This window comes from Canis lupus, chromosome 25 (genome assembly GCF_011100685.1).
Source record: "Canis lupus familiaris isolate Mischka breed German Shepherd chromosome 25, alternate assembly UU_Cfam_GSD_1.0, whole genome shotgun sequence".
Lineage (NCBI taxonomy): Eukaryota > Metazoa > Chordata > Mammalia > Carnivora > Canidae > Canis > Canis lupus.
The window spans coordinates 5,305,138-5,330,314 of record NC_049246.1 but is presented as its reverse complement, the minus strand read 5'-3'; the positions used below and the strand labels follow the sequence as shown (position 1 = coordinate 5,330,314).

The 25,177-nt window shown below is 33.1% G+C and overlaps 1 protein-coding gene across 13 annotated transcripts in view; it reads left to right on the top strand.

Annotated features, from left to right (window-relative positions):
• NBEA (neurobeachin) overlaps nt 1–25,177 on the top strand; it is a 674,010-nt gene that overhangs the window by 270,601 nt on the left and 378,232 nt on the right. For all 13 annotated transcript variants that reach the window (XM_038573291.1, XM_038573292.1, XM_038573296.1 and 10 more), the window contains one exon: nt 1,678–1,805. In XM_038573291.1, the coding sequence (XP_038429219.1) occupies nt 1,678–1,805 (128 nt within the window). The remainder of the gene's footprint in view (nt 1–1,677; nt 1,806–25,177) is intronic.

The window sequence follows — 25,177 nt, the reverse complement described above, 5'->3', positions numbered from 1 at the left end:
GTAAGGGAGAATATTGAGAGTTCTGTTTATCTTTAGCAAGTCCTCAAAGCCCCACCCAGGTCCCTTTTTTTTGCCTAAAGTTATTCCTCCAGAATATTCTCTTTAATATTCCTGGAAGCACTCATACCAGTTTCCTCTCTGGGTTCTTGCTTTGAAGCTGTTGACCTAGATAAGAGGAGACAAAGTCAGATAGAAGTGCTAGTGGTGAGGCTTTCAGTATACACATGATTCAGATTACACTATTTCCAAGTTATGAAAGAATGTATCCTAGATTATTCCCTTATCCCTGTTTAGTCACTTAACAATGCAATACTTTAGTTTTAAATGTTAGCAATAAGTTGAACATTATTTCTATAATTAATAACCTTTTTGTCACTTATGTTCTCCTCACATATAGCAAAATGTTACTTAGCTTTGTGGCAGAACTTTTATTATTTTGAAGCATTGTTGAATTTTTACTTTACATATCTTCCATGTAGAACAATGTGTGTTCCTCTAACAAATTATTGTATTCCTTTTTTTATCAGAGCCACATTCTGTAAGAGTAAATTTAGTTTTATTCAAAAAAGCTATTATAAGAGCTACCATTATTGATCTCTCACTGTGTGCCAGTTACTTTTCTATGCAACTTTATATGCCTTAGCTCATTTAATCCTCACCAGCAGGTACTATGGTCATTTTCATCTTGTATGCAAAGGAAGCCTAATGCCCCAGCTCACCTAGGTAGCATAAGAGAGAACCAGCATTCCAGTCAAAGCAGTCTTACTTCAAAGCACTTATTTCTAAGAGATAGATATTACCAGATCATTTATTTGCTTGAGAAGAATTTTTTTCTTTACCCCTGTTTATGTATACTACTTGAAATATTTTCAAGAATGTCAAATAGTGCTTCCTTGAGGCCATATAACTTAAAATTTAACAGTGAAGTAATACAAATAATAATGCAAGAATCGGTAAATAATTGTAAATGGGCTTTTGAAATGAAGATACCTCCTTGAGCAGAGCAATTTCATTGTATTACAGTGAATTCTAGTTATTCCCTTATTTGTCCAGCTTTTCATGGAATTTTTAGGCAACCCTAGAGAACAAAGGTTAATTCTTTGTAACTGACACAGTGATCTATGTAGTAAGTGTTTAAAATAGTTTTCTTTGATGGATAGGATAGTCACGGAAGACATAGAGCTAGGAGCAGAGTTTGTGTCCCTTGCAGTTCATGGAATCCCAATTTCATTTCACAGAACAGTCATTCTACCTTTTTCAGAGGATTTATTTATTTATTTATTTGAGAGAGAAAGAGAACCAACGAGAGAGCATGATGAGGAGGGGCAGAGGAAGAAGGAGATAAGGAATCTCAAGCAGACTCCCTGCTGAGTGTAGAGCCTGCCTGGGGCTGGATCTCACAACCCTGAGGTCATGACCTGAGCCTAAACCTTGAGTACAAGGCTTAATCAACTGAGCCACTCAGGCATCCCTGGTCATTCTATGTTAGCTACAGTCTTTAGAGCAGCCTTATGAGTGATGTGAAACTGTACAGTGTGTCCCTTCTACTGAAGCAGTTACTATTCCATGTGTTAGATACATACTTCTATGATTCTTTCAAGATTTTAATTTAGAAGTAATAATTTGACGTTTTATATTGAATTATATTTACTAGTCTTTATGTCTTAATTTCAACAGCATCACTGCAAAACTTGAAAGAGCTTTAGAAAAAGTTGCTCCTCTACTTCGTGAAATTTTTGTAGACTTTGCCCCATTCCTATCTCGTACACTTCTTGGCAGTCATGGACAAGAGCTATTGATAGAAGGTATGATTTCTCTCTATATTCTAATTATTTTAGTTTCCTATAATGTATCTATTACTCATGATAATTTGTACTTCTGGAGGAATATTTATTACCAAAAGAATATAAAGATCTTGCTTCCACAAATTCTGTTAAGATATTCATACATGCTTTCTTCGTACTCATTTTTAAAAATATCATGTTTTCACAGTCAGTGCTAATAACAGAGTGGAGACCTTTGAAAAAGTGTTGGACTGGGAGACTATGGCTCTTATAATCCTAGTCTTAGAGGGCCGTGGTACATCCTTCACCAGGATGGTGTGTTTACTAAGCAATACCCTCTAAAATTTCCTTCTAACTCTAAGAGCCATGCTTCTGTAAATGACTTCTTATTCATATAACATTTGTAATAGGAGAATTCTTAACTGAGAAAATGTGAAGACATACTTAACTTGGAATTGATGAAGCTATTGTCTTTTACTCAACAGCAGCTTAAATGGAGTGAGGTGGAAAAGCAGATTAATTATTGTGAAGAGTTAATTAATGCACCAGTATTAAGAGAGCAGCTTTTAACAAATGGTTGTCTGAAGCTTTATTTCTTTAAAAAGTTTATTTTATAAATATTCAAAAGCTTCATAAAGGGGTAATCAGTATCTAGTAGATCCTGTGAGTAAATAATGGCTTTAAATACTATTCCTTGGATTTAGCAGCTTTACATATATATTTTTGCTTTTCACTTTCTATTTATTGTCGTTTGCCTATGACTGTTCTTTGTCTCAAGTGCTTTTGCACAATTTGTTAGGAATGAGTAATAGTTACTGACCTGACTGGGTTTAAATCCTTGTTCTACTACTTTCTTAGCTCTATGACCTTTGTGAATTACTTAGCGATTTTGTAACTTATGTTCTTTCTATAAAATAAAGTCAGTGATAGCACCTCCCTCCCAGAGTTCTTATGAGGATTAAATTACATAATGTATACAAAGCTCTTAGAACAGTGACACACAGGTGAGCTATTCATTAAAAAACAAAACAAAGAAACCCCACTGAGTTCTTGTTCTAGGCCAAGCATTTTTTTAAAGTACTTGGAATATATTATTATATAATAGACAAAAACGTGGAATCTAAAAAAGAAAATAAATGAAAAAACGAAAGCAGAAATAGACCCATAAATGCAGAGAATAAACTGGTGGTGGCTAGAGGAGACAGGAATGGGGGAAGGGCAAAATGGGCAAAGGGGAGTGGCAGACACAGGCTTCTAATTATGGAATGAATAAGTCATGGGGATGAAAGGTTACAGCATAGGGAATATAGTGAATATAATAATAGTATTGTACAGTGACAGATGGAAGCTACATTTGTGATGAGCTTAGCATAACGTATAAAGTGGTCCAATCACTATGCTGTACACCTGAAACTAATGTGACACTTGTGTCAACTTAGTTCAAACGAAACAAAACAAAACCTTAATTTTAAAAAAAATCCCTGATTTGTAGAGCTTAATAATAAATATAACAAAATGGCAGGATCAGGTTGCAGTTTATTTAGAAAGTCACCGTCTTTAAAAGTGTAGCCTGCCATTTTTATTATCCCAAACCCCTGTGTTGGATTTATCCTTTAACAGCATTTATCATCTTCTAACACACTATAGACTTTTAAAGAGACCAACGCTAAAAATTACATTTGAGCAAAGACTTACAGGTGAGTCATACCACGTACTAGGAAAGTACTCTAGACTACAAGAATATTTAGTGTGATGACCCCATGTGTGACTTAACAATAAGAAAAAAATTAATAAAATTTATTGAAAAAACAAATCTTAAATGTTTCCTCATTCACTGAAGTCTTTTTTATGTATTTATATATATTTTTCCTTAAATGATTTGACAAATTTATACAAGAAATATATAAATAGTGGTTCAAGACATGCTAAAATAAACAGAATAAATTTATAAATGTTGGTAATGGATCCTTGTAGTGTTATTAAAACTGGGACACAAATCAGCACTAAGTTTTCCAGCAGCCAAAGCAAAGGAGGAATTATTTTAAGTTATAAGACTTACATTCCTGGTTCCTCAGTGATGGTTTGTGACAATTTTAAGCTCTAAGGCATTACTGTCAGATAATTTGTAACTGCCCTGTATTAATCAGGCAAGACCCCACATAGTAGCTAGCCCCTTTCCAGAATTTTTCATGATTAGAATCTGGCCCCTTTCTTATGCCTTCCCAGCACTGCAGAGAGAAGGTAAGAGAAAAGGCTGCATAGGTAATTGAGAGCGGTTTTTCTTGGGCTTCCCTAAGTTGACCTTATATATTCAGAATTGAATTGAAAGAGTATTAAGAACACACCTCTTAGATTTTTTTAAAAAGTGACCATGCAGAAGATGAAACACTCGAACAAGTTATATATTGAAAGTTCACTTTTCTGCTTCCAAAGAGTTTAATGTATTCCATTTTTACAACTATGTGGGTGTAATGTTCATATCCTTTTTTGTGTTAAAAGTATTGTCCTTAATAAAATGATGATAGCAAATTATAGAATTTTAGATTTTGAGTTATATTTTTTAAATAGTTAACACACTTATGATATATCCTTCAAATATCTGCTAATCAATACAATCCAAAAATCTAGAAACATCTGCTGTATAACAGAACAACATTCTGTATCCCTCAGAATTTAGTTATAACTTTTCACACTCAACTGGTCTCCATCCTTTTATATAGAAGACATTAATTAAACATGGAAACAAGTTACACATTATCACATTTCCTTGTTTTTGCACAACTCTTCTACATTAGATCTTTTTCCTTTTTCCCTCCCCCAAATTATTCTCATCCTTGTAATTCCTCTTCAGATTTCTTAAGTCTAATTAATATCTTCCCCGCTGTCTTCCTGTGCCATTTTATTTATACAATTTTAACAAAATTATTTACTTATAAATAGGAAGTATCCTATTGTTTATATTATATTGCCTAGCTTAATTTGGTATGTAATATTCAGTTATTTTTTCCTTATACTTGTCTAGAATAATATTTTTGTTACTAATATTTTTGGTAAAGGTAAGTTTTGAAAATAAGATGGTAAGACATGTAAAATGTGTTCTGTGGTTAAGAATTCCCAGTATCGATCAGTCATCCACGTTCTCTTCTTGCTTTCTGCCCCCCAGCCTCTGGAAATACATGTCCTTCATATTCTTATTCTTGAATGTGTACTCTTGATCATTCTTTTTCTCTCTTCTCCATTTCCCTCCTTTCTCTCATTTGAAACACTGTTCCTCTACCCTGAGAAGAAAAACTGTCAAACTATTACAAAGGACTCAGATTTACATGATAAAAATAACTTTATGCTAGCCATTGAATACTTAAATATAGTATTTATGATGAATAAATCCCATTACTTTTGACTTTATTTTTTTTTTTTGTTTTTTTTTTTACTTTTGACTTTATTATGTATATCTAAGTGGTAAGAACAAAGCTGGATTTAGATAACTGAATATATTTTAATGTCCTATGAAAAGTGAAGGCAATTATTCTTAATTTCAAATAATCATAAAATGTATTTGAATTGCATCTTTTTTGTTGTTTTACATTCATTTGTTTTTAATTTACACTTGTATTCATGTAGTTTTTTATAAAATAATCATTGATACTTTGTAAAGTCTATATCCTTTAAAATACAAGCTAAAATAGTATTTCATTTTCTTAATTTGTTCATTACTTTTTATTAGTCTTTGTTAAATTATTATTGCATTCAATATAGGATACTCAATATAGTTATACCTTTTAAGGTAACTCATTGATGGTAGCTATTGTTATATACCTTTTAGTGTATAAAACCATTGCCATGTTTCTCTTGGCAATAATTAAGAATTTTTGGAGACCGTAGTTATTTGGAGCTTAGTGAACTTTCTCAGAGAAAATTCTAGCTTTTAAATTTGCAAACTAATGGATAAAAATTAGATTAGATATATATGCAAGTATCAAAGTCCACCAGCCCAGGATGGCAAAACAACCTTTGGTCCAGTGGTTATATTAATTTGTTTTGCTGCAGCAATGGAAGATGTACTTCAGAGGAATTGTAGGGCTTCTTTTAGAGTTCAGATTTAAAGAAGTAGCATAACGTCAATTAGAGGCTGTCAGGAAGCAGATTAGATCTAGCTAATTTTTATTCAAGAGTCCTAAGAGCCTAGAGTTATCATTAGTAACAAAGAAGGAGTAGTCACCTAAGTTAATTAGAAGAGAAAATGTTTAGAGGTGTGAGAGTGTGTGTATGTGTTAGCCTAATGTTATGTGTGTGTGTGTGTGTGTGTGTGTGTGTTTGTGTGTGTGTTTGCCAAATGTTCTGTACTCTGTCTTATTCCACCATAGCAGAGTGGCCCTGAGAAATCACTGTTTGTATTCTGTGAGCATTATTTATATTTGATTGAGAGGAGAACTCACAAGAGTATTAAAGGCAACAATTACGATGAGGATACAGCAGAAAGTCTTATAGTATCCAAAGAGAGGAAATGAAAAGCAGGTAGAAGTCAGGCAACCTTGAAACGGGAGAAGAGAGACTGTATCAAGGCTACTCCCTTGACTCTCAAGGCAACATTACAGCAAAGCTAGACCTTTGCCTCTTTCTGTGTATCAACTCAGTTTCTTCACTTCTTTCCCTAACTTCACTTTCTTAATCATTGGAGCATAGCCAAGTATAGTATACAACCCTGACTCCAAGTGTTCTTTTAATGTAAATATTTGTCATCAGTTTACCTATAGCCACTATTATATATCAAGGGAGGATCTCAGTGGCTCAGCCTTGGATTTGGTGTCTATGTCTGTTACAATCAGCCAAGATTGGGGTGGGTGGGAAGGGTGAAACTGGATGTAATATATAGGCCGCCTCTTTTGGAAGCTGTGTATATAAGTTGAAACATCTTAGAAACATCTTAGAAACAGATGTTTAGTATAACAGCAGTGCAAGAACTGTTATACTAAAGTGTCTGTTATACTTTTGGTGACATTAATAAATGTTTTATTAAAGTCATATACTACTGAAGAATATTTAAGTTTCCAAGACTAGCATTTTTTTAATAGCATGGAATTTCCACTCAACCAAAAGAAAACATCATTGAAATGTTATTATAAATAGAAAGACCCTAAGCAAGAAGCTCAGTTCATCCTTGGATCACTCATGGTAACAATATGGCCACATAATTAGAAAAGCTTGCAAATATTTATTTTAACTCAAAAGTTATAGATTGAAATATATTTTCAGAAGTTATTTTTAAATGGCAATAATACAAAAAGAAGGATATGACAGATTGAGTAGAGATGGTAATGAGGGGCATACTTTTTAAGTAACCTTGAATTCCTCCTTGAAAAACAGAACAATAGATGTTGAAACAATAACTATAGCAACAATGAATGAACAGTTACAGCAAAACTAGGTGATAAGGTATCCCATTGATACTCCAAAATATGACTGGGTTGAGATGCAGCAGTTGCAAGATAACATATGGATCAGCAGAGGAAAGGGGGAAAGTGTTGGGGAAACAAGATGGCCTCTGAAGAAACTGGTCTACAAATACTCATTGGAAAACCCAGAGGGCCAATTTGAGAACAGCAGCTCAGCTAGAGAAGAGAGGGCTTTTATATACTATAATAGATAAATCCAAGGGTTCCATTTTAAGGCTGAAAGTTTCTGAGCCATGTAGGCCCCATGAGTGATTAACCAACTAGTGTTCTCCCAAGACGAAGCCCCACATTGAGAAGAAACTACTATGAATAGAATCCAAAATAAGCAATAGAGGGGCAAGAGACACAGAGGGAAAGTTCACATAAAACTGGGTTGAGGACAATCAGAGCTGATAGTTCTCAGAAAGTAGGCTGCCATATTTTTGGACATTACATGAAAACAAACAAAAGAGGGAAAAGAGTTGTCCTAAATGTATGAGTAAGTTCATTTCACATAAAATAGTAACAAAAAGGACATAACCCCACATATTACAGAAAGAAAAATGAGAATAAATAGAATATACTCTTTCAGACCAGAAATGCAGGCCAGAAAAGGGATGAAAAGTATTTAAATGAGCTAAAATACATTAGAAAAGATAACAGGATATGAAAGAAAAATTTATATCAGAATTTAGAGAATCTCACAAATGCGGTGATGAAACTTAAAAAAGTAAATAATGAGAAAAATAATTTTAGAAATGAAAACTAAGAGATGCCTGGGTGGCTCAGTGCCTGCCTTTGGCTCAGGGCATGATCCTGGAGTCCCAGAATCGAGTCCTGCATCGGGCTTTCTGCATGAAACTTGCTTCTCCCTCTGCCTATGTCTCTGCCTTTCTCTCTGTGTCTCTCATGAATAAATAAATAAAATCTTAAAAAAAAAACTAAATTAGAAGAAATAAAGAGGCATATATACTCAACTCATATATACTCAGCAGATAAAATTGTAGGAGAAATATAAGATAAAAAAGAAATTATAAACTTAAAGAAATGAATAAAGAGACTAGAAAAGATGAGTGTAAAATGAAGAATTTAGAGTATTAAACATATATGTAAGTTTCCCAAGAGCAAAACCAAAGAAAAGAACTCCAAAATAATGGGATCCAGGAAACTCTGGAATTTGGAAAAAAAAAAAAAAAGAGAGAGAGAGAGAGATTATTAAAACATATATTTAAAAACACACTGAATATCTGAGAAAATTACTCAGGCAACCAACACTGAGACATAGTCTAATAAAATTAATGAACTTTAAAGGAAAAGAGAAACCATTTACGGCATCTAGATAAAAATGCAAACTAACTTACAAGGGAAAGAAAATCAAATTGTCATCATACTTTCTTGAAAGACATATTTTCTACCAGAAGAAAATAGAGTAGGATATTTAAGATATTCAAGGAATGAAAATGACAGCCAAACCGAGTTTCATGTATAGAGATTGCCAATAAACTGTTAAATTGCAAGAATTCAGAGAATATTATTTCTTTGAAACTCTACTGAGGAATCTACTGTAGTATAAGCAACCAAAGTGACTGCAGAGTGTAAACATAAGGACTCAATGATAAACATCAAATATACACGTATTATGGAGAATTAACCATTTAGTTATATGGGAAAGAATATAATATATAATGTCTGTGTGCTCTGGAAACTGAAAAAAGTAGGAGGACAATACTTATATAGGTAGTGGCATTATTGATATTTTTATAAAACTTGCATAAGGTCATATAAAGCAGTTAGTAATTATTGATATTCTAATTATTTTATCTTGAGAATCAGGATTCTTATTAAAGGAACTTCAGATAAAAATACAGCTTAAGCAAAAGCCTTTAGTTTTGAATTTGAATAGGACATTATAAAAGTTGATTATGTGTGCATACACACACACTCATACTCACATATGTACTCTAGTCCTGTGTACTGTTTTGCCTAGGAACATTGACCAATTTAGTAGCAGCGTGTTTATCTGGAGTCCAAGTTGTAGTCTTGAAATATCATTTGCCACTCAAAGAAACCAGTTTCTTGGAGAAATGTGTGATGTCAAGGCTAGACCAGTAAATGTTCATGATTGCCTGCAACATTTGGTGATACAAAACTAAGGAAGATACCAAACAAACACTGTTAGAAAGACTCAGGATCTAACTTGAAGACACTCTTATTGACCAAAGATAGGATATTTTGAGTATCAGTAAGTATAATTGCTGCAAGACATCAAAATGCATGGATGCGTTTAAATCTGTAAGTAATAAGAATGATTTTTAAAATGACTTGGTTGACTTTAGAAGATAATCAACTCATTATTTTGAAAACTGATCAATAAAGGGAAAAATATGTCCTGTTATTCCTTTGTAAGTTATATCACTTATGTTATCAAATCATTAATGAAGGAAGTCTTCTTTTTATTGAAATATAAATGTATCTGATAAGTGATGATATTTCGGTTAGATCATTAACATTTAGCATCAAGAATTAATAGATCATAACATCAGTTGTTGCTAACATAACAAAGGGAGAGACAGACAACCAGATGGAGAAAACACTATCATACATCAAGACTAATTGTCAAACTAACTAATTAATTAATTGTTAAAGCTGACTCTTAATGAATCTATATATCCTACATGTTAATCTGTGCCATAAGAATTCTGTAATCAAAATTAACACTGGTGGAAATTCTGCAGTACAAATGTCTTGGTTTTTTAAAAATAATTTATAGAGGAAAAGAAGAGATGGGAGGACTGTAGCTCAAAAGAGCATTAAACGATGTCTTAAAAAATAAGTAAAATTGAGAAGTTTATAGATAGAACTCTATCATTGGGTGACAAACTTAAAAAAAAACAAAGGGATTATCATAAAAATTAGATAATGGTTTGTTAAAAGTACAGAGAATACCACAAGACACAAGGAGAGCTTCTAGAATATTTGGCAAAAGTCTGTTTCTTCAGCTATATAGAGGTTTTAAGAGTATTAATTTTAAAATAACTCGTTAACCTGTTTTATGCTTTTTTATTTATCTGTGTTATATTTTATAGAAGTATTTTAATGTTCTCTAAGAAGAAAGTTATAGAAACTTCTAATGACGTTAAAGATACAAGTAATGATGAACTATATCATGTTCATGGTAGGAAGATTATATCAAAAAGAAGTAATTTCTGTCCATGATAATCCATGACTTTCAATAAAAACTCGTTTTCAAAAAATCTCAAATTATTTTCATGGAATTTGATGAGTTTTTTCCTCTTAAATTTCTATAGTTGAATGAAGGGTTGAAAATAACCAAGATAATTTTGAAGATGAGCAAACTTTATCTGTATCAGAATAAATATCCAAAACCAGATCCTAACTCAGAGGGACAGGGTTGTGACAGAGCTGTCATTGCAAAAAGAGATGAATAAATGCAATAAATGCAGCTAGACCAATTGGAAACCTTTTTGTTAATTAAAATAATTGAATCCCTTCCTCACTAAATACACAAAAAATCATACTAAGATGGTTGAAAAAGCAAAACTTCAAATCCTATAGAGGAAAATACAGGACAATATCTGTATTGCAACAGTCTAAATTTTTCTTTAACTAGACCCCCCAAAAAAGCCTATAAAATTTAGAGGTTGATAAATTTGACCATCTGAAAATTACTTTGATTTATCAAAAGATACCATAAAAATGTGAAAAGATGGAGAGTGACATCAGCAAGATGATGAACCCGAAAGCTTCCGACCCTCACTTCCCTATAGAAACACTGAATAAACAACAATATACAGACTAAAAGAGCTTGATTAAAACTGCAGGAACCTGGCAAGAAGCTGCAGCTACCAAGTAAATACTCCAAAAGTTAGAAATCCCATGGAATTTTGCTTGTCTTTGTGCCAGCTCCTTCCCAGGAGGACATCACTGAATTCCCATTTCTTCCCTTGGAATGACTAGAAAACAGCATTCTAGATTATCTAGTGGTTGCACAAAAAAACTGATTTCTGTCTTGCCTGTCTCAAAGCACTGGTGGAAATTGGTCGCATGATTTCAATAATAGTTTAAAGGCTACTAAAAGCAGTGGTAGGTAGGCAGTGTGGCATGTTATTGGTGCAGGAGGTATGCAATTGTGTATGGTGCATGAGATTATGGGTAAAGTTTTGAGAGGAACCTTTGAGACTTTAAGCCAGCTGGTTAGTGGAGATCTTCCCTTAACAAAGGCAGTTCATAAAGATTGGAGGAAGTGATTTTTATCAAATGGCCAGATTTCAACAAAAGTTCACAAGTTTTGCAAAGAACAGTGAAACATGGCCCTTTCAAATGAAGAAATAAGTTTCCAAAAACTGATCCCTAAGAAATGCAGTTCTCTGATTTATATGTAAAGGATTTTTTTTTAGTTTACTCAAATATGTTTAATGAACTAAAAGAAAACACAGACTGACAACAAAATCATGAAAATATTTTGTTAACAAAAGGAGAATATCAGCAAAGAGATATTTTAAAAGAATCAAACAAATTTGGGGGCTCTATGCAATATCTCAATTGAAAAATTCACTGCAGGGGTTCAAGAACAGACCTGATGAGACAAGTGAAAGAGTCAGTGAACTTGAAGACAGGTCATTTGAAATTAAGCAAAAATAGAAAAGAATGAGACAAATGACCAGAACCTAAGGTACTTCTGGTACATCAATAGACAGACCAATATAGGCATTATGGCAGTCCCAGAAGGAGAGGACAGAAAGGAGCAAAGAATGTATTTGAGGAAATAATGACTGAAAATACAATTTCATGAATACACACACACACACCCCCCAAGATACATTATAATCCAACCAAGGAAAGACAAAGAGAAAATCTTGAAAGCAATGAGAGAAAAGTCACTTGTCACATACAGGGAAGCTTCTCTAAGATTGTTGGCAAATTTTTCAGCAATAACCTTCTACACTAGAAAACAGTAGGGTACTATATATATATTTTAAGATATCATTAATCAAGAATGCTGTATGTAGCACAAATGTCTTCAAAACTGGAGGAGAAAGAATTTCCAAATAAAAACAGAGTTCATTATCACTAAACCTAATCGAGAAGAAATGGTAAAGACAGCCCTTCCACTTAAAACAAAAGGATGCTAGACAATAACTTGAAGACTCAAGAAAATGTAAAGTTTTGCAATAAAGGTAAATATATGGACAAATAGAAAAACTTGTTATAATTTTGGTTCATAACTCCACTTTCAACTCTTTTGTAGAATTTGAAAGACAAAATCATACAAATATAAATCCTTGCTAATGGGTACACAAGAATATAAAGATATAATTTGTGACAACAAATCATGGGGGAGAGTGGCAGTGATGTAAAGGAGTGGAGTTTTTGTATGCGATTAAAGTTATTCCATTTAAAACAGATAGTTGGGCAGCCCCGGTGGTGCAGCGGTTTCGCACCACCTGCAGCCCAGGGTGTGATCCTGGGGACCCTGGATCAAGTCCCATGTCAGGCTCTCTGTATGATGCCTGCTTCTCCCTCTGCCTGTGTCTCTGCTTCTCTCTCTCTCTCTCTCTCTGTGTGTGTGTGTCTATGAATAAATAAATAAAATCTTTAAAGAACTATTTTAAAAAATAAAAAATAAAAAAATAAACCAGATAGTTATAACTTTAAGATGTTTTATGTAATCCCTATAACTACAAAGAAAATATCTATAGAACTTATGCAGAAGAAATTAAAAGGGAATCAAAGCACATCATTTAAAAAATTAAATGCAAAGAAAGGCAGTAAGGGAGCAAATAAGGGAACAAAATGTTTAAAAAAAAAAAAAAACGAAGCACAGTTCACAAAATGGCTATGGTAAGTTCTTCCCTATTAGTAATCACTTAAAACATTACGTGTATTAAATGCTCCAATCCTTAGGTCCTTAGATGTAAATTGGCTGAATGAATTACAAAGGAAAATGGAATTCAATTAAGTTCTGTCTATAAGAGATCCACTTTAAATCTAAACACACATGTAGATAGAAAACAAAAGGATAGGGGATCCCTGGGTGGCTCAGTGGTTTAGCACCTTCCCTCGACCCAGGGCTTGATCCTGGAGTCCTGGGATTGAGTCCCACATTGGGCTCCCTGCATGGAGCCTGCTTCTCCCTCTGCCTGTGTCTCTGCCTCTCTCTTTCTCTCTCTCCCTCTCTCTCTCTCTCATGAATAAATAAATAAATAAAATCTTAAAAAAACAACAAAAAAAAGAAAGTTTAGAAGAAAGATATTCCATGCAAATAATAACCAAAACAGAGCAGAAATGAATACACGTATAAGACAAACTAGACTTTTAACTGAAAAACTGTTATACGAGACAAAGACGGATAATACGTAAGGATAAAAGGGTCAATTTACTAAAAACATGAAACAATTATAAGTTTTTAATGTGACAGACATCAGAGTTTCTGAACTTATCATTTGGAAATTGACAGTTGAATCAAGAAGTAAGGAGGGTCTACAATATATTTTTTTAAGATTTTTTTTATTTATTCATGATAGACGCACAGAGGCAGAGACATAAGCAGAGGGAGAAGCAGGCTCCATACAGGGAGCCCGACACTCTACTCGATTCCGGGACTCCAGGATCACACCCTGGGCTGAAGGTAGCATTAAACCACTGAGCCACCTGGGCTGCCTGGGTCTACAATATTAGTAGGATATTTTAGTACCTTACTTTCAGTTATGGGTAGAAGAGCCAGACAGAAAGTCAGTAAGGAAACAGATGACTTGAACAATACTTACAGAGCAATTAGACCTAACAAACATGTACAGAATGCTACCCACAGCAATAGAATATTTTTCTCAAGTACGCATGACACATTTTCTAGGATAGACTGTAGATTAAACCAAAAAACAAGTATTGATATATTTAAAATGACTGAAGTCATAGAAAGTATCATTTCTGATCACAGTGAAATAAAACTAGAAATCAGTAACAGAAAGAAAATTGGCAAATCCACAAACTTGTTGGAAATTGAACAACACACCCTATATAACCATGATGGCAAAGAAGAAATTAGAAAAGCTCTTGAGACAAATGAAGAGTGCAACATGACATACCAAAAGCATGATATGTCCAAAAGCAGAGCTCATAAGGAAATCTGTAGTTAAAAAGTTTACATTTAAAAGAGATCTCAAATCAATGACCTAACTTTTCACCTTAAAAAACTAGTTAAAAGAAGAGCAAACTAAACCACAAGCTGACAGAAAGAAAGGAAATAATAAAGATTAGAGCAGAGACAAAATAGAAAATGGAAAAATAATAGAGAAAATTGACAAAACTAAGAGTTAATTCCTCATAAAGATCAACAAAATTGACAGACCTTTAGTTAGATTAACCAAGATCAAAAGAAGGTTTAACTAAAATGAGTTGAAAAAGAACATTCTGTGTTACTAACTTAAGGATAAGAGAATACTATGAACAATTGTATGTCAACAAATTTGATAACCTAGATGAAGTGGATAAGTTGTTAGAAACACACAGTTTACACATACTGAATCACAAGGAAATAGAAAATCAGAACAGTCCGAATATGAGTAAGATTAAATCAGTAATCAAAAGTCTCCCAACAAAGAAAAGCCTAGAACCAGATGGCTTCACTGGTACATGATTCCAGATGTTTAAAAATACAACCAGTTCTCAAAGTTTTCTAAAAAGTTGATGTGAATACATTCAGACTTCTTATGAGGCCTGCAGTATATTAAAAAGGATTATACATATGACCAAGAGGGGTCTATTCCTAGAATTCAAGAATTATTCACCTAGGAAAATTGATAAATGTAAGACACCACACTAACAGAATGAAGGGGAAAAAACTTAGTATCATTTAAATTGATGCAGAAAAAGCACTGAACAAATTCAGCACACTTTCATGATAAAAACAAACTGGGAACAGAAGGACACTAACTCAACATAATAAAGACCATATATGAACAACTCGCAGCTAACCTGTTTAATGGCAAAAAATTAAAAGCTTTTACTTTAAGATTAGTAGGAATGAAATAAGGATGCCCACTTTACTACTTCTATTCAATATAACACTGGAAGTCCTAGTGAGAGTAATTAAGTTTTAAAAAAAGATAAAAGACATCAAAATTGGAAAGGAAAAAGCGAAATTGTCTTTGTATGTGACATAATCTTATCAGTAGAAAACCCTCAGCATTCTACAAAATACCTGTTAATGAATTCATCAGTGGTTGAGGATAGAAAATCAACACTCCAAAATCAGTTGCACTTAGCCAAGGACCTAAAAAAGACTTGTACACTGTAAACTACAAAACACTGGTGAGAGAAGAAACAAATAATTAGACAGCCCACATCTCCTACTTCCTGATTTCAAAACTTACTACAAACCTACAGTAAACAAATGGTATGGTACTGGCATAAACATAGACATAAAGACCAATGGGACAGAATCTCTGGCCCAGAAATGAACCTTACATACATGATAAAATAATTTTCAACGTGGATTCCAGGACCTTTCAATGGGGGAAAAGTACAATATTGTCAAGAAATTATGTTGTGAAAACTTGATGTCCGTATGTGAATGTAAGCCCTTAGCCTTACACCTTGTGCAAAATTAACTCAAAATAGATCAAAGACCTACATGTAAGTCCTAAAACTATCAAATTTTTAGAAGCAAACATAGAGGTAAAACTCCGTATCATTGGATTTGGCGATGGTTTCTTGGATATGATACCACAAGCACAGGGAACAAAAGTAAAAATAGATAAATTGGACTTCATCAAAATTAAAATCTGTACATCAAAAGGCACAGTCAACAGTGTAAAAAGGCAGCTAACCAATTCGGAGAAAATATTTGCAAACCATATCAATTGAAGGGTTCCTAGCAAGAATATATCAAGAACTTGTACATTTCGACCAAAAAAAATAATTTTAAAATGGGCATTTTAAAGCCACAAGGTATCAATCACTTCACACCCCTTAAGATAGCTACTATCAAAAACCCAGAAAATAACACGTTGGCAAGAATGTGGAAAAATTGGAAATCTTGCACAGTCTTGGTGAGAATGTAAAATTGTATAGCCAGTATGGAAACAGTGTGGTGATCCCTCAAAAAATTGGAAATAGAATTATCAAATGAATCAGCAATTCTGCTTCTGGGTATATATCTAAAAGAAGTGAAAGTAAATCTCAAAGGTATATTTATCGACTCATGTTCATGGTGGCATTGTTCAAAATATCCAAAGGGTAGAAGCACCCCAAGTGACCACATACAGATAAATGAATAAACAATATGTGGTATATACATATACAATGGAATATTATTCAGTCTTAAAAAGGAAGAAAATTCTGACTTGCTACAGTATGTATATACCCTCGACATTATGCTAGGTGAAACAAACAATTCATAAAAATGTATAACTCCCTTTTTAGGAAATATCTAGAATAGTCAAATTTATATAAACAGAAAGTAGAATGGTAGTGGCCAGGGATGAGAGAAACAGGGAATTGTTTAATGGTACTGGTTTCAGTTTTGGAAGATGAAAAAGTTCTGGAGGTTGTTCACACAACATTATGAATATACCTAGCACTTAAAAAATGGTTCAGGTGGAAATTTTTATGTTGTATGTATTTTGCCAGAATTTTAAGAAAAGTTAAAACTTTACCCACAGACTGAGGGAAGATGTACTTCTAACACCAATAATTGAAAGGTTGTTACAAGTTTACACAAAAAACTACAAATCAGTAAGAAAGTCATAATTCCATAGAACAGTGGATAACTTGCAGATGAGGAAAATGCAGATGGCCAATAAACATTGTAAAAAAAATAAAAGTTTAACCTCATTTTTAATCAGGTAAATGGTACAAAATGTGTATTTCTATTCAATTGGTTAAAAATATATTTAAAACCTATCCCATTGATACAAAATGTATTATTAGAATCCATGTATTAAGGTTGTAGAGTCTTCTACCGGGTGTATAAATTAATGCAAATACTTTGTAATATAATTGCACACTATCTTATAAATTTGAATTTGTAAGTTACATTGATTGACTCAACAATTTCGTATGTATGTATGTATCCTAAAAAGTAATTTTTGCATTGTTACACAAGCAGATGTAGGTATAAATGTTTATAGCAATAGTGTTTTTGCCAAGGACAAACTGGGTGCAAACTAACAAAAGAGTAGATAAATGAATGGTGTTAACAAGCAGTACTATGCAATAGTGAAATGCTATTTTATAAAAATAATATTGACCAAAAGAGCTTAACACATGGATAAAGATAGTACTATATCTTACTTAGAAATTAATTAGTATATGGTAAAATTTTTTAAATGTGACTCAAGTTGGTTAATTTATAGCAGCTGTTTATACTAGAGAAATGGGATCAGGGAGGGTTACAGAAGTGACTCAAGTCTATAAATTTTATTTCGTAAACTGGATGTTATCATTACATTAGCAGGGGTCAACACATTATGGCTTGACGCCCAAATATACCAGCCATCTGTTATTTGAAAATAAAGTCTTATTAGAACCCAAATATGCCCTTTTATGCATATCTAAATTGCTTTTGTGTTGTAGTAGCAAAGTCAGTTTATTCAGAGACTAACAGTACACAAAGCCTAAAGTATTTTCTGTCTCACTCTTGTAGAAAAAAGTTGCTTACCCTTGATCTATACCAAAATACTTTTCAGTATTCCTGTCAGCAATAACAAACAGAATAAAGAAATAATGCATTATGATTGTTTGTTGATTTGTGTACTTTTGATGATATTATAAAGGCTGTTTGTGGTCCAGCATGAGCAAAAAGTAGTGAATAAAGTTGATTGATCCCCAGTTATTTGTTTTAGACATGAAAATTTATCAGGTTACATACATTATTTTCTTTCTCAAGATTCAAACCATAATATTATCAATTATGCCCTATAATTTATGTCTCTTCTATAACCAACTCCTTCTCTAAGTTTTTAGTTAGCTAAAAATAACAAATTAAACATGACCATATTTCTCCCATCTTTTTGAGTAAATGATAACAATTACACATGTAAGAACTTTATTCTTAGATAAAAATATGTATTGTTGTTTATTCTAACTAGAATCTTCAGGAGTAATATTTTTATTACAAAACTCTTAACTCTTAAACAATTATATTGTCAAGTCTTAAAAAACATAAGTTTCTATAGTTGTTATTCCTTTTGATAGCAGTATCAATATAAATAATTCATGGGAGTTTTTGTATTCTTGAAATCAGCTGACAATTTTTTTCTAAGTTAAAAATATAATAGTTTAGCTTTCTTAATATTATGTCCTTTGCTTATAATTGTTGAAATACTACTTTTAGTTCAAATTCTCTTATTTAAATTTAAAAATATTCAGAGTTGATGCAGCAAATATATTTCATCCCTGGGGATAAAAAAAGGTGCTGTTGCAGTGTTATATATAAAAGTTAAAATAGATAAATCAATAAACTGGATTCTTTAAGTCAAATGTTTATTAAAGATTGTGGATGTTAATATATTTTTGATGCTAACAGTCCTGAATTTCCAGTTTTAATGTTGGTGATTCTTGCCAATACCTTGTAACCCATTTAAAATACTGTATATATCAGTAATTTCTGTGCTGTTTCAGGGAGGTGACATGGTGCAGTAGTCTTCTAATTTTTCTCACAAGATCTATTAAAATTAACATTTTAAAAATAGCAATGGACGTGACAACTTTGGTTATGTCTAGTGACTAATTGAAATATTTTAAGAACATGTGGTTAGTTTGAATTTTTGCACAAATATGACTGATTTTTTAAAGCCCAAGGAAAATGGTGTAGTCTGAAGGAAATGGAAAGCAAACTTAGGTAAGTCCTACTCTAGACATAGATGGATCTAACAATAACAACAAAAACACTTTGGGAGAAGTTATATGTAAAGGTTTAACTTTATTTGCAGTTAATTCTTTAGGAATAAAAAAAATGGGGGCAGCCCCGGTGGCTCAGTGGTTTAGCGCTGCCTTCAGCCCAGGGCCTGATCCTGGAGACCTGGGATGGAGTCCCACGTTGGACCCTCTGTATGGAGCTTGCTTCTCCCTCTGCCTGTGTCTCTGCCTCTCTCTCTCTCTAATAAATAAATAAAATCTTAAAAAAAAAAAAGAATAAAAAAATGTAGCATTGACCTTGTGAATGGTAAGATGGATAATTTTTTTTTGTTTCAGAGATCTGGATTAATAAAGACGTTTAATAAAGTCTATCATGTAAAAGGAAAAATCTACAAATTTTTTTTTCTATTTGAATGAATAATTATAATTTTCCAACATCAGACTGTGAAATAACAACCTAATACCAGTTATCTTATGCAGGAAGTTAACCTTATCCATTAGCTCAGAATTCACATTTCATCTCTTAGAAAATGGGATTATAAACACCTTTTATAGATTTTCATTCCTAATATTTATTTCTAATGAATTTTGCATATGATGCAAATTTTCAATTAAAAGAATTCAGCGTTTCCTTTTGTTTTCAGGATATATCTTAAGTCCAGCAGTACTCTAGAACAAGAGTTTGCAGACTTTTTCTTTAAGGTCTAGATTGTAAACCAGCAGTCTCTCTCATATATTCTTTGTGTTTCTGTGTTGTTTGTTTCACAAACCTTTAATGGTATAAATTCTCTTCTTACCTTACTGGCTAATACGAAACAATCTGCAGGCTGGATTTACCTGATATTTGCCAACCCCAGATTAGAGTAAGAGATAATGGCATCAACAAAAGAAAAATTTAATTTAGGCAATAACAATAGTTTTTATTTTCATTTAATTGGCTGTGATTATTATACTGTATGATGGTGTAGCTTGAAAGTCTCATATAGTATCATAGGTTCCTTTCAGTACTAAGCACTCACAGGTTTTCCTTAATAAATGGTTATAGGAAATTATTTTTCTCCATTTTAATTACTTGGTGACCTGAATACCAGTTCTTTTTTGTGAACTTTGTTTAAAAAGTTAAGTTTTTTTTTTAGCTGAAAACCAATATCAACTGGTATAATGTTTGAGCCAACCACAACTCAGTTCTGTGTTGTGCAGCAAGGTGGTACAGTTGATTAAGCATCCCACTCTTGATTTCAGCACAGGTCCATGATCTCGGTTGTGAGATCAAACCCTATTTGGGGCTCTTCACTGGGCATGGAGCCTGTTTAAGAATCTCGTCTCTCCCTCCACTCCTTCTCCCTCTGCATGCATACTCTGTGTCTCTTTCTTAAAAAAATATTACTTAACAAAGATTGACTGCAGAATGCATTTCTCTTCCTATTTTTGATTATGAATTTTGATAAATTTGGTGTACTGACACTTAGATATCATTGTCCATTCTGTGCATAATTCTATTTAAGCAGCAGTGTGTATCATTTAGTTCCCAGATTTGTTATTGATGTTATTTTAATGGTCACTAGCATTTTTAGGAAAATTTCACAAATATACACCAGTAATGTTTTCTATAACATCCCATGTTTTGCAAATGACCCACTTTTATATTAGAGGAAAAGTACTTCACATATTGTGCTAAATATTTAAAAAATAGGAATTTATAACCAACCACTTTAAGCAAGGTATTTTATGTGAATTTAGAAATGTTTATCTTTCTAAATTATTCTTTGGAGGTGTTTGTTGGTATATGGGTAGATGATCACTTGAATTTTTACAAATGTGATAATTCAGTAGCATTTTATCAAGGGATCTTACTACAATTTTCAAGTGGCTACTGAAGATTTTTAGATACCTGAGTAATTTGAGCTGTCAGGATGCCAAGAGATCATAGTATAATGGAACTTTAAAGAATTGATCCTTCAGAAACAACATCTTCAGAAAGGTTTTTGTATGAATCCACAAGATGGAAAAGGGATGTGCATGATTGATCAGGTGTATCACTTGAGTCAGCATCGATAATCGATGCTTTAACAATGGTGACAGCCGATGGCCTTTGCATAAAAATTATAATCTATTGTGAAGATCAGCATATCTTTTAGTATCTGTTCCATAGTATATGGTATACTATGGTTATACTAAAGTATATGGTTTAAGGATTTTACGTTAAATGCATAAGGTCCTGTCTTTGCCTTCTCTGTGCTTTCAAAAAAGGGGAGATCATATTAAAACCTATGAAATAACAAGGTGTCTTTAATCAGGATTAAAACTTTTCTAGTATTGTTAGTCCTTCATACGATGTTGATGAGGAATAGAAAGAAAGGGGAAGTGACATGATGTTTTGAAAGAAAATTCTAAAATATTTAGCATGATTTCCTTTTTTCTTTTTTCTTTTTTTTTTTTCTTTGTCATGATAGAATGACAGTGAGTGGACTTGCCCTCCAAATGTAACCACTAGAAAACTGAACAAAGTATAGAAATCAACAGTTTTTAGATCTTGGACAGTAGGCCAATGTGAATTATAATCCCTGAAAAAATGGAAATAATTTGAGTTGGGATCAGTGATTTCCATTAATATTTTGCCTGGACGATATTCTGGAATATTGTATAGAAGGGGAATCTGAAGTAAAACACAGCAATCTTGGTGAACTGGGGAGACAGTGACCAGAGGTCAGGAAGTTGTAGAGCACAGTTCCATGGAGGAGGTAGCTGCATAGTAAAATAGAAACCTGTGAATGGGCCTCTTGAACCTTTGCTGAATATTAAATGTATATAGGAAGAAATTCCATGAGACTGACAAAATATGATTAAGGGGCTTTGAAGTGAATATTTTTTTTAGTTCACAGAAGAGAGAGCATTGTTTTAGCTCTGCCAGCCAGAGTGGGGAGTCCTCACATTACTGGAGGCAGTTAGTAGAGAGCTCAGAAAGGTAACACATTAGTAGTAGAGTTGAATTATTTTTAATAATTTTTTAATAATTTTTAATTCTAGTGTAGATCCACCCTTAAAACAAAAAAAAAATTTAAAAATAAGCCTCTCAAAATAATCATCTTGACCCACCAATAATTTAACTGTCAGAGCAAAGCCTAACACACTTTAAAGGAGCAGAGCAAAATGCACACCCTTAACGATGCAATAATCACAATTACCAGTATCCAAATAAAATTACTAGACATAGGGTAAAGCAGTGTAGCACAAAGCCAGAAGGAAAATCAGTTGATAAAAATGACAGAGATGGTGATGAGTTTAGAAGACAAGCACTATCAGCTGTCATAAAGGTGATTAGGTATTTTTTTTTAAGATTTCATTTATTCATGAGAGACACAGAGAGAGAGGCAGAGACACAGGCAGAGGGAGAAGCACGCTTCTTGCAGGAAGCCTGATGTGGGACTTGATCCCAGGACCTGGGATCACGACCTGAGCCAAAGGCAGACGCTCAACGACTGAGCCACCCAGCTGCTCTGATGATTAAGTAAAAGGAAAACAAGAACCCAAAGTATAGAGAAGTGGACAGTATAAAAAAGAAAATCCATTTAATGGAATTAATAGTTTATTATACATTGACTAAGACAGTAATCATGAACTTTACAAGATATAGAATTGTATCTTTCCAAACTGAAGCTGAAAAAAAAAAAAAAAGAATAAATAAAAGGAGAACAGATCCACAAGAGCCCATGTATAAATCAAGCAGTTAAATATATTTGGAATTGGAGTCCAAGAAGAAAGAAGTTAAGACTCTCTCTCTATATATGTGTGTACGTACACATATACATACATATATACTATATACATGTGCATATATATACACTATATACATACTCATATATTACTATATACATATATATATAGTAATTGCCAAATGATTCTAAAACTATAACTCCTAATATCCAAGGAATTTAGCTAACTGCAAGCAAAATCAACACAAATATGCATCATCAAAATTAAGGTATTCAAAACTAGCGCTCAGGAGAAAATTTCAAAGAACAATCATCAATATTAAACAAACCAACAACTTATTTAAAGTCCTTTGAATAGATTAACATCACCAATAACAATATTAGGATGTCAAATAAGCACGTAAAAAGATGGTCAATATCCTTAGTAGGTAAATGCAAATTAACACCACAATGATGCAGCACTACATACATATGGATAGGAGTTAAAATGAAAAGTAATGGTAATACCAAGCATGGAGGAGAATTTGGAGCAACTGTCACTCATTTTTGGCTTTGAGAATATAAAGTGATGGCCACTGAGGAAAATAGTTTGGAAGGTGCTTATTGTTCAATTACCCGGTAATCCCATTTCTTGATATTATCCCCTAGATAAGTGAAAACTTATTTTCACATGAGAACCTGTATACAAATGTTCTTAGCAGCTTTATTTAGCCAAAAGCTGGAAAACTCAAATGTCCTTCATTGACTAAAAGAACAAACTATGGTGCATACAAACAATGGAATACAACTCCGCAGAAAAAAGGAACAAAGTATCAGTAAATCTTTCTACTTGGATAAGTCCTTTTTTTTTTTTTTTTAAGATTTTATTTATTCATGAGAAACACAGAGAGAGAGATAGAGACACAGGCAGAGAGAGAAGCAGACTCTATGCAGGGAGCCTGATGTGGGACTAGATCCCCGGTCTCCAGGATCACACCCTGGGCTGAAGGCGGCGCCAAACTGCTGAGCCACCCCGGGCTGCTCTACTTGGATAAATCCTAAAAAATAAGAAAAGCTTGTCTCAAGGGGTTGTTTTTTGGACATTCTCAAAAAGACAAAACTGTAGTGATTGAAAACAGATAAACAGTGGCCAGGTGTTATGGATGGGGAGAGATTGTCACTACAAAGGCATAGTACAAGGGATTTCTTGAGATGATAGAACTATTCTGTGTGCTGATGGTGGTAACCATACATGAATTAATATATGTGTAAAATCCCATGGAAGTTTCTATGCAAGGTGGAAAAAAGTCAATTTTAATATATGATAATTTAAATTTTAAATTAAAATTTTAAAGAGCTGTCAAAGGAAAAACACATTACTTACAAAAATAAAAATTATTACCAACATTTAGTCAGAAGTTATACAAATAATACAAATGGAACATCATTACAGTGCTAATAGAAAGACTTACAACTTGGAATTATTTTATCTAATGAAAATAATCTTCAAAAATGAGGGAGAAAGAAAAGTTTTTTTTCAGATAACAAAAGATAAAATTTATTGCCAGCACATCAGTGCTATAAGAATTGTCAAAAGAAATTTTTCAAGGAGAGTTAAGGATACCAGTTGGAAACTTAGACACACACAAAGGAGAATACAAAAATATGTAGATAGATTTAAAAAAATTTCATTTTTAATTGGTATGGAAAAAGCATTTGTTAAAATTCAACACCTATTCATAATAAGATCTCTGAGAAAAACAGGTCCCAAAGAGAACAACAAACAACCTAAAATTGGTATCTACTAAAAAACAACTGATGATTGGAGTTATAAGTAATAGTGAAAAACCAATGAGATTGAGAAGGGAAAGATTTTGCCTTTGTAACTCTATTTATACCCTTTAATTTGTCTTTTACTGAAGCATCGAAATACTTCAGTAAGGCAAAAAGTAAGAATACAAGACATACAGATTGGAGGAAGTAAAACTATTTTTTTTATTTTTATTTATTTATGATAGTCACAGAGAGAGAGAGAGAGAGGCAGAGACACAGGCAGAGGGAGAAGCAGGCTCCATGCACCGGGAGCCCGACGTGGGATTCGATCCCGGGTCTCCAGGATCGCGCCCTGGGCCAAAGGCAGGCGCCAAACCGCTGCGCCACCCAGGGATCCCTAAAACTATTTTTAAATGCAAGTGAAATTACCAAGTATATAGAAAATCCTAAGTATAGCATACATTGCTGGTTGACAATGTAACATGGTACAGGTTTGAAAAACAGTTTGGTTTTGTTTTTGTTTATTTTTAAGATTTTTTGTATTTGAGAGAGAGAACACAAGTGTGAGCATAAGCATGGGGAGAGGGAGAGAGAGAGGAAAGGAAGAAGCAGAAGC